The 11,159-nt window shown below is 42.2% G+C and overlaps 1 protein-coding gene across 1 annotated transcript in view; it reads right to left on the bottom strand.

Annotated features, from left to right (window-relative positions):
- Positions 1 to 4,150: 4,150 nt before the first annotated feature.
- The window catches only part of IPO7 (importin 7), a 76,250-nt gene continuing 69,241 nt past the window's right edge, over positions 4,151 to 11,159 (bottom strand). Inside the window, 5 exon segments of the mRNA XM_015410360.1 lie at positions 4,151 to 5,889; positions 7,328 to 7,444; positions 8,061 to 8,267; positions 9,523 to 9,731; positions 9,967 to 10,187. Coding sequence (XP_015265846.1) covers positions 5,792 to 5,889; positions 7,328 to 7,444; positions 8,061 to 8,267; positions 9,523 to 9,731; positions 9,967 to 10,187 — 852 coding nt within the window. The 3' untranslated portion in view covers positions 4,151 to 5,791.

The following is an 11,159-nucleotide window of genomic DNA, read 5'->3' on the forward strand; positions in this document are numbered from 1 at the left end:
AGAGAGTACTCCATCTTTCTGTGCTATACCTCTGAGGATGCCAGTCAAAGCTGCTGGTGAAATGTCAAGTTCTACAATGCCAAGACCACGGCCATACAGCCTGGAAAATCTACAACAGCTAATGAACTCCGGCCATGAAAGCCTTCAACAACATATTGCTCTGAGACTCCTTTAGGTAGTGAAAAGTAAGGTATAAAAAACCCCTTCCGTATCTGTTCTTTCTAATTTGGTTCAAGACCATATTGGTTTGGCCACTAAAGAGGTCCCGGCCCTCGAATGGGAGATATTTTTGCTGCCTATCCTGTGGGAGGGCTGAAGAGTGGAGCCAGCAGTGCCTCCTTATGACAATGCCAGAGGCCATTGACCTACTATGATAATTTCTGCTGCCACCAGTACATGACTCCGAAAAAAATTGCGAATATGTCAAATAAGTGTTGGAAATGTAAAAGTCATGAAGGCTCATTTTATCACATGTGGTGGACTTGTGAGAAAGCAGTTGACTTTTGGACTAAAGTCCACAGGGAAATGCAAAAAATTCTGAAATGCTCTTTTAAAAAGGCACCGGAAATTCTGCTTTTGGGACTGAAAATGGAAGAAGTCAATACAACTAAAAAGACCTTATTCTGGTACTTAATCACAACAGCGAGAATGATTTATGCACAATTTTGGAAAACAGAGAAAGTGCCAGAAATTGAAGACTGGATACAAAAAGTTCTGTTCATGGCAGAGATGGACAAAATTACGAAGAAATTGAACAATAAAGAAGATGACGTGTTTTTTCAAGAATGGAGTGACTTTAAAATATATCTGGAAAAGAACTGGGATGTGAAACAAAACTTAATATGTTTAGATCAATATTAAGTCAAATGATGTTATCTTTAGACTGTAATGATAAAAAACTGATATAGTTGATGATACGAAGTAATTTGGAGCAGGGGTGGAAGCATTGCGGGAAGCCATTGGAGGGAGGGGAGGAATTGGGAACGGGGTAGACAATTGATAGAATGAAATGTTTTAACTGTATACGTTGTATTCCTGAGAAAAATAAAATTTGTTTACCAAAAAAAAATTTCTGCTGCCACCAGGAATTAAAAATTCCAAATTTCTCTCTCTGCTGGTAGAATGACCTAGGGTCTGGGCACTTCAGAGGACTATGTGACCCTGAGGAAGAACTGTACTGATTACTGGGATAAGCTTAAATAAAAATTGATTTATTTAATAAAGAACAAAATAGGTTTCTGGTTATTCTGAACTGTTACTGAAAAAGGAACTTGTAAATATAACTGGCAAAACTTGGTGTTACAGTCACTCAGACTTCACTCTGATAGGCATAGACTCAGTATAATCTTTCCCTCTCTCTCATATATATAGCCAAACAGGCTAATCTCCTTGTCTTATTCACCCAGAACAGAATCAGCTCTTATAGTCACTCAGACTAAACTGTTTGCCTTATTCACACAGAACAGAAGCAAAATTCCATAGTCACACAGACCATGCTCTATCTTCAAACTTCACACACAGAACTGTCATAAAACCTCTCCTCACACTCTGTCATCAGCCAATCACAGCACACTCATCTCCCCCTATCGCTCTCCTTACATTACTGCAGTCAAATGCAACATTTAAAGACACACACACACACACACAAAGAAATGGAATCATTACAACAGTCCTGTCCAGTTTTACTGGATGAGTTTCAGTCAGTACAGTTAAAGGATTTGGACAAGGTGTTTGGACAGGTTTGTGCAACCACCTCTGTACTGGATCCTTGCCCTTCCTGCCTCATAAAAGCCAGCAAGGGAGGGATAACTGGCTGGGCCAGAGATGTTATCCATGTCTCTGAGAGGCAGTGGTCCCATCTGGCCATAAGGAGGTAGTGGTGAGACCACTTCTTAAGGAACACTCTTAACCTGGAAGATTTGAATAACTACAGGCCAAATAACTACAGGCAAATATTCCTTTCCTGGGCAAGGTACTAGAGAGGGTGTCTGCCGATCAACTCCAGTCATTCTTGGATGAAACTGATTATCTGGATTCATTTCAGTTGAGGTTCAGAACTGGTTTTGGCAAGGAAACAGCCTTGGTCATCCTGTATGACCTATGCTGGGAGCGAAACGGGGAGTGTGATCCTGTTGATGCTACTGGACCTCTCGGTGGCTTTCAATACCATCGACCATGGTATCCATGGAGTGGCTGGCTGAGATAGGAATAGGGGGCACTGCACTGCAGTGGTTCCATTCTTACTTGGAGGGGTATCTCCACAAGGTGATACTTGGGGAATACTGTTCAGCCTTGTGGATTCTCCAGCAGGGAGTTCCTTAGGGGTCTGTACTGACCCACATGCTATTCAACAACTACATAAAACTGCTGAGGGGGGTCATACAGAGTTTTGGTGTGCATTGCCATCAGTATGCTGATGACATGCAGCTCTATTTCTCCTTTCCATTGTCAGCAGGTGAGGCTGTGTATGTGCTAAACCTGTGTCTGGCTACAAGAATGGACTGGACGAGGGCTAACAAACTGAAGCTCAATCCAAACAAGACTGAGACGCTCTTGGTATGTGATTCCTTTGATCGGATGGGGGTGTTCAATCTGTTCTAGATGGGGTTGCACTCCCCCTGAAGGAACAGATTCATAGCTTGGGGGTACTCCTTTATCCGTCTCTGTCACTTGAGCCTCAGGTGGCATTGGTGACTTGGAGTGCTATCAGCTTCAGCTGGTGGCCCAGTTGCACCCCTATCTGGACATGGATAGCATGATTTCAGTAATTTATGCTCTGGTAATCACCAGATTGGATTACTGCAATACAGTCTATGTGGGGCTGGTTTTGAAGACGGTTTGGAAGCTGCAGCCGATACAGAATCCGGCAGCCAGATTAATAACTGGGACCCAGAGGTCCGAACATATAAAACCAATTCTGGCCCGCCTACATTGGCTGCCTGTATGCTTCCGGTCCCAATTCAAGGTGCTAGTTTTAACCTACAAAGCCCTACACGGTTTAGGACTGCAATACCTGTCAGAATGGCTCTCCCAGCCTCAGTCTACCCAGACACTGCACTCAGCCTCTGAGATGGATTAGCTAAGTATCTATGTTAATTATTCTTTACTTTAAAAAATGTTTTACCTTATTTTATATTAATCTTAAGGAGCTGCGGTGGCTCAAATGGTTAAGACGCTGAACTGCAGGCTGTGGAAGGTCGGTAGTTCAGCAGTTTGAGACCCGAGTTGCCGCATGACGGAGTGAGCTCCCGTCTCTAGTTCCAGCTCCTGCCAACCTAGCAGTTTGAAAGCAAAAAATTGCAAGTAGATAAATAGGTACCACTTCAGTGGGAAGGTAACAGCGTTCCGTGCGCCTCGGTGTTTAGTCATGCTGGCCACATGACCACGGAAACGTCTTCGAACAGCGCTGGCTCTTCGGCTTTGAAACGGAGATGAGCACCGCAACCCTAGAGTCGGATTCGACTGGCTTTCGAGCAAGGGAACCTTTACCTTTACTATATTAATCTTGTATTTATTGTATTTCACTGTTTTAAAGAGAGCTTTGGCTATGGGTGGTAGAGGGGGGGGAAATAGCAGCAGCAGCTTAGAAGCTCTTCTCCGCCGTGGGCCTACAATCCTGCAGTCGCATGTGTGCCTGTACAGAAGCCACGACAATGAACCACAAGTTGTAAATGGTAAAGCTTAGCTGTACCTATGAAATCAACCTACTATGTATTGTGAATCATTATAAAATGGATTTACACGCACTAATTTAGTGGTCTTAGCTTATTTTCCCTAGTGGCAGTTTGACAGAATAGTCTCAGTTACACCAATCATCTGTAAATCTATTAACACCTGCAATGGAACAGAGCATGAAATCAAGACCCTCAACAAAGACAGCAGCAAGCCATACTTGAGAATCGAGCTCCATTGTGCTATCTATCCAGAGGCTAAATGGAAGAGCATGGATGGAAAGAAGATGCTCCTGCTCTTAGCAGCTTAAATGTGTCAATGGTTTACTTCTAATGACATACACATTTGAGGGAATCAAGAACAAAAGAATAAGTGAAAAAAGGCAGCCTGCTAAACCGTCCATTCTGAGCAGCCCCCGAAGCTGATACAAACAAATAAATACACATCACACAGACTGATTTTCTGAAGACTGCATTTTGAATATCATAATATATATGTTCATTTCAGTTTCATTTTTTTACAGATATAAATTCAGATCTTTTTCAACCTGCCTTTGAAGTTTTGGAGGCTTACATTTAAATTAAGGTAGCTTGTTCAGTATCAGTTGTAACAGCAGATGACATTGAATATAAAAACAGCCAGGAGAAAGAAAACTTTTTACGTAAAAGATTTGACACCAGTGATCTCAAGGCAAGATCAAGAAACTCAACGTTATTTTATGTATTCATTTTGTAGAAATAAAGATGGGGCCCTAAGCCAGTCCAGTCACATCATTTTGATGTTGGCTTCTTCACTGAGTGGTTTTTAATAGTGGTCCCAGTAAGGGAGTTTTTTGTCTTTCTAGTTAAAATACTAGCTACTATACCACCTGTAGGCAAGGGTATAAAGGAGAATGGTGACTTCAGAAATGAGAACTTGGTAACCCATCTGGATCAGGCAAGTGAAAGAATGTCCACTATTTTTGGAGCAATTGGGGGGGGGGAGCAATGGAGATGTTAAAGCGTCTATCCAAGTGCTGAAAGAAAAACAACACGGTAAAATTTCTCATATTCCCACATATGGGAACAACCTTAAATGATATATAACCCAAGCCAGTCAAATTATGTCTTTTTTTAAATAGATTGCATATGTAGATCTTTCACCACCATACTTCAAAACACACTTCTGTAAGAGAAGAACTTCATGTCAGATTTCACATTCTGCTGAGAATATTAACTCCGTTCTCAGCACTTAAACATGAAGGGGTCTGTATCCAAATTTCCACTTGTACATTGACAGCTTTAAGAAAAACAAAGGACACAGAGGGTGTTGCCATTTTTTTCTTTTTAGCAGCAGTGAAATACTACTAACCCCTTTCTACATAACCAAATTCAAGTCACAACCAATGGTGACTGCACCACAAAGTCACCAGGTACAAAACTGCTAGTTTGCTTTAAATTAACAACTTGAAATTTTCCCCAGAACATCCCTTTTTATAAACAAACATTTTGCTATTTTTGTACATAGGCTAGCAGGCTTGTTTCAATATGAAAATGCTAAATCATTTACAGATTTATCAGTTATGTAGTGCTATAATAAGTGTCCGATATTCTACATATGAACAATCTTGATAAATGGAAATGATGAAGTGTTAAGTAAGGCTATCCAATTACCTTTATGTACATTAAAAGAACAGATTCCCAGCAGGGTGAAGGGGAAGGGAAGAAAGTTGGGCAAATACTCATAGTCCCACAGGTGAAAAAATTAAATTGGCCTTCTAGCTTGTGTACTGTAAATGAACCTTTTCAACAGTCCTGCAGCCAATGCCTTATTTTTTCTTCACAGAAAGAAAGCTGCCTTCATGACATCCCCTCTTGATTTGCGATTTCCACCGCGTGTCATTTGAAGCTCCAAGTGTCAAGTTCTTCCTATCTTCATAAATCCTTCTTTCCAGTATTAGGTTGCATGATCAAGTCCCACTTCCTGGGTTGGTGGTGGTTCTTGTTTTGTTTTTAAATGTTCAATCTATCAATTCATTTAGAGTGAGCTGTAGATAACATGAACCAGTTCTGGAACCACTATTGGGAGGAACACAAGCTCTTCACTACAATCACACAGGAGGAGAAAAAGTAGTGATAATTCAATTCATTCCTGGGGCTGGACCACCAAAATTGAATGAACTTGGCACAACCGGAGCACTGAATTTGTATCCACCATGCTTTTCAATCATTTTGGATTCTGAAAGAAGGGTGAGGAGAAGAGAGATTATTTTCAGCTACAAAGCATGTCAATGATTATCAAGTTTTTGGTGCTTATTCTTTTCTTTATACCCCACCGTTCTGCCCTCATAAGGTTTTAGTGAACAGCTCATTGAAAATATTGGCTCTGAGTGCGGCAGCAGTAAAAAAGGCAAACTCCATTCTGAGAATTAGGAAAGGAACTGAAAATAAAACAGCTGATATTATAGTGGTCCCTTTTAGATGCATGGCAATGCCTCACCTGGAGTACTATGTGCATATTGCGGAACTGAAAAAAAGTACAGAAGAGGGCAACCAAGAGGATTAAGGGGTTGCAGAACCTTTCCTTTGGGGAAAAGCTGAAGACTGGGACTTGTACAAAAGAAAATACTTTACTCAACGAGTAATTAAACTGTGGAATTCACTGCCAGGGACAGTGATGAACTTTAAAAGGGTGTTAGATTCATGGAAGACAGGTCATCAATGGCTACTAGCCATAGTGACTAAAGAGAACCTCCACATGCAGAGTCTGCAACTGACAGGAGACATTAGGAGAAGGCCTTGGTTTTTCTTTGCTCTGTTTGTTGACCCCTCCAGGGAAACTGGTTGGCCGTTGTCAGAAACAGTATGTTGGACTAGATAGACCACAGATCCAATCCAGCGGGGCTGTTGTGTTCTTACGAACAAGGCACCTGTTGCTGACTGAGAAAGACCAGAGAGGATCTCTAATGTAAAACAGCACTAGAAGTGTAGCAGACTGACAACCATGCTACTTTTTGACTGAATTTGTTAAGAAAACAAGTATTATTTGCTCAGAACTGCACACATACACGCATGAGTTACTATTTGGTTTCCCAATCTACATACATAGAAACTAGTTATTTTCATAGCTGGTTTAGAAAAATAAGTTCTAGTGTGTGGTCTTTCAAATAGTGTCAGTACCTTTTTTTCAAAAAATTATACTGGAAAAAATGTAATGGAACTGAAAAGCTTGAATTTATTCAAAATCCCTGTCTACTTTCTATCTCTACAGACACTGATCCAGTCTTTACTTTGATAACCTGCAAGACAGGAGATCCCCACTACCTTCCTTGGAAGTTGGTGGCTTTTTCCCACTTACTGGATTCACAGCCCAAGCTCTCAAGATATATAAATGGCTCCAGAGATACAGGGGCACTAGACAATGGCTCACAAGGTTTTATTAGCTTGAACACTGCTGCTGCCAAAGTAATTTTATCCTTGCTCTCGAATTTTAGGTCTTGTTGATGCGTTTTCTTTTGTGCAAGTGCTTACTGATCAGGTCTGATATTTGTCTTTCTGAGATCAAATGAGATGGAACACTTTCAGAGTGATTTGGTCATAGGCTCCTTTGTAAAACAGTAGCCGACCAGCCAATACTTAATGAGTAATGACATAAAGCCTAATGGAGAAACTCATACCATGGGCTGCTCTTCGCTGATCTGCTAAAGTTGCTATGTCTTGTAACTGTTTTCTTTGTTCTTCATTAAGACCACGTGTCAAAGCTTGGTACCAAACAGGATTACGATTCTGAATTGCTATGGAAAAAAGAGATATGCAGACATATGAAAAACTGTGGGCAAGCTGTTCACCACTTTGACTATTATTGTATTTTAATTAAAAGCAACACGACTTCTCCTGTATAAATTCAATGTTATGCCAAATTTGCAAGCCTTGAGCATACACTTGACTCCAGATTTTGAATGGTCGTATTTACATTTGTCAATTTTAGACAATATAAAAAGCTGGAGAAAGAAAGTTCAGAAATGGGGGTGAGATTTCTTTGCTTGCATATCTTCCTGTGCACCCTACCATGACTACCACCTGGCTTCAAGTCCTCTTTACTGCCATCTTTCAAGCTAAAACACATACCTATTTCCTAATTGGCTCAGTTCCTGAAAAAATATTACGAGAAGGGAAACAATTTCAAGTGATGTCATAAACTATGCATAATGTTATAAACTACCTGCTTCAGTTTTTAATCACATTTCTCTCCCTGAATCTCCTGATCATCGACACAATTCAATCCTAATATTCTACCTGAAAAAAACACACAAGTTCCTGAACATTTATGAGCCAGGTGTTCTTCTAGACCATTTTTTTCCAAACACACATATGATTTTGTGGTGCAAGGTATATTACATTTGCTCTTACTTTGAAAAATTGCTTTAAATATCTGGTATTCATCAACAGGGTTATCTTCATCATCAATAATTGTTGAATATTCCTCCAGGGCAGTCTCTTCAGCATCATCTTCTTCCCAGTCCTCATCATCTCCATCTTCCCCAGCCTGTTTCGCCAAAATTTCTAAACATTCTTGTCCATCTTCATCAATATCATCTTCATCACTCCCAAGCTCTTCTGCAAAAGATGCAGAATCAGAAAAAAATGGCTCCAGGATGGCAAAGAATATCATTCTTTCCTCCACTTCTATTTGCAATGCTCACATTCTACAAGTCTCTCTAGTTTTTAATCCCAGTGCTAGGTCGGGATCCTCAACCTTTTGGGCCCGTGGGCACCTTTGGAATTCTGACAAAGGGTGGTGGGCACAATCACAAAACGGTTGCCACCAGGGGTCATTTTGTAGAAAAAGAGGTGCAAGAGCTCATTAACATAACTTGTTTCCATATGCCACACCCCCTGACATCACCAGAAGTGTGTCAGAAGGCAACACCCCCCGCTCAGGCTCCACTGGACTGCTTTGGATTGCTAGGTATTGGGGGGGGGGCATGCAGATCTGTCCTCACAGAGGAGGGAGAGCTTGTACCTGAAGGCGGGGGGGGGGGAGCTCTGCAACTTCCCTGGTTGCTTCTTGCTCCTTATGGCCTGACTGAGGGCTGCTGGGAGCAGGGGGCAGGGCTTGCTCCATGTGCCCCCCCCCCTGGGCTCCTTACTGACGGAGCTCCGCTCCTGTGCGCTCCCGCAGGAAATGACCCCTGGTTGCCACAGGAGGTGGAGCCATGCACAAAATGTCAGGGATCTAGGCTACATACACCTTTAAAAATAGCTCTTCATCATTTCAGGTAGAAGCTCAGTTTAACAGGATGCCTTTACATCTTCGCAGCCAATCAGAAGCCATGCTGGGAAAAAGTTCCACCTAGCCCTGCTCACTTCCTAAAAGAACTTGGCAGGTGCTAGGAAAGGTGCTGGTGAGTGCCATGGCACCACCGTGGCCACCATGTTGGGGACCCCTGCTCTAGTTTAACTTAGCAAAGTACTCGTTTCCCCACCAACGCACTCAATACAAAATGAAGTATTTGAACTACACCGCTTGGAAATGAGAAATGAATAACCCACAGAGAAACACAGAAGCAAAAAGACAAGAAACTGATTCGGTGGACTGTGTTCCAAGAGAGTAATGAAATGTTTAAGATTGTTTGATTTAATTTCAAAAGCAAATGGACAAAGAATTAGATACGGGAACAAAACAGCAATGACTCTGACACAAAGAAAGAAGATTCTGCTATATGAACAAGAGAGCAGAGAAGTAAAGCAAACAAGAATTCATAAAAGAAAGAAATATGTTTCACAGAATAGTGCCAAGATCAAGTTCACAGCAAGAGGGGCATCAACGACACACGAGACATTTGCTGTCAAGCAATATGCCTGTCTTTACCTGCTTCCTCATCATCTTCTGCTTCATCATCATCATCATCAGAATCATTTTCATGCTCTGCATGGCAAGCGTATGCTCTTTTCAGGCCATTAAATAAAAGGATAAAAGCTGGCAAGATCTGTCCTGAAACCTGATTTAAAACCTGCGGTATTTGTTCCAGATCGATAAGAGCGCACAAGCCAAGCACACACATTTTTCTGTCATGAAGTCTGAAATATAAAATAAAGGTTCTTATTACATTATTTACAACATTAGGAAAAATAAGGCAAATTATATATCACCCAAGATGGCCCACATCCGCCTTTCTATTCACTTTCCCCAAACAGATATACCTATACATATTTCACAGAAGTGGAAAAGCCACTGCGTATATGCAGTTCCTTGCTTGTGTGTAAAGGGGCTCAGTGGATCAAGGCAATAATCTCCAAGAGACAAGCAACTTACCCCAAGAAACAGTCGATGTCATTTAGCCACTGCGTAATGAAGTGATTTGTAACAGGCTCCACGTTATTGGGGAAGTGAAGATTTTCCAAAGTAGTCAGAAGCAGATGAGGATTGTAATAGAGAGCAGCTATGGCAACCTGGAGGCACATTGTTCTCAGTTCACTTGTTTTAACTTCTCGGGTCAACCTTTCTAAAGCAGCTTCCACAAACAAGGGTATACACTGGAGATGGAAAAAAGAATGGCCTCAACTTAAAAAACATTATAGCAACACCACTCAGAGTTCACATTTCATATTTAGCCTGCCACTTTTCAACTCAGAACTAGATAAATGCCTATATATCTAATAGCCAAGGTCTGTTTTGGGTACAGATACTTATTTCTGCCAACAGAGGGCTCACTCTCCCCCAACAGCTTTTTCTACAGATTCAGGGGATTCCCTGGGGTTACAGAAAAATCCAAAAAGTTTAAAAAAAACCTTGGGAAGGGTTGAATTCCCCCCAATACCTTTTGAAATGGCCTCTGCAGGAATCTAACTCCAGGCATCAACAGTGAGAGATATGAACGGGGGGGGGGGGGGATTTCTAACTGGCTCTGTCAGTAAAAGGCAGGGAGAAGGGGAATGGCCCTTTCCAGGCCCATTTTGGCCTTTGAGGGAGGGAGCCTTGGGGCCAGGCCTGACAAGGGTTGCCAGTGCCAGGCTGAGGGAATTCCTAGAGGTTTTGTGGTTGGGTCTAAAAAGGGCTGGGTTTGGGGAAGGGAGAGGCCTCAACTGGGTATAATGCCACAGAGTCCACCCTCCAAAGCAGCCATTTTCTCCAGGGAGACAGATCTCTGCTGTCTAGAGTTCAGTTGTAATTCTGGGGGGACTCCAGCAGTCTAGGGTTGACAGGTCCCCCCTGGCCACCAGCAGGGTAAGGTTGCCAGATGCAGGATGACAAACTCCTGGAGATTTGGGGTGGACCCTGGGGAGGACAGGGACCTCAATGAGACACAATGTCATAGAGTCCACCCTCCAAAGCATCCATTTTCTCCATGGGAAGTTATATCTGTAGTCTGGAGCTGAGCAGTAATTCCAGGGGATCCCCAGGTCCCACCTGGAGGCTGGCATTCCTAGGCAGCACCCTCTGAGTGACTTGATACCACCTGATTTGCATGACTCAACTAGACCCGGCTGCTTGCTACTCTTCAACAG

Source organism: Gekko japonicus, unplaced genomic scaffold (assembly GCF_001447785.1).
Source record: "Gekko japonicus isolate JY-2015 unplaced genomic scaffold, Gekko_japonicus_V1.1 scaffold1697, whole genome shotgun sequence".
NCBI lineage: Eukaryota > Metazoa > Chordata > Lepidosauria > Squamata > Gekkonidae > Gekko > Gekko japonicus.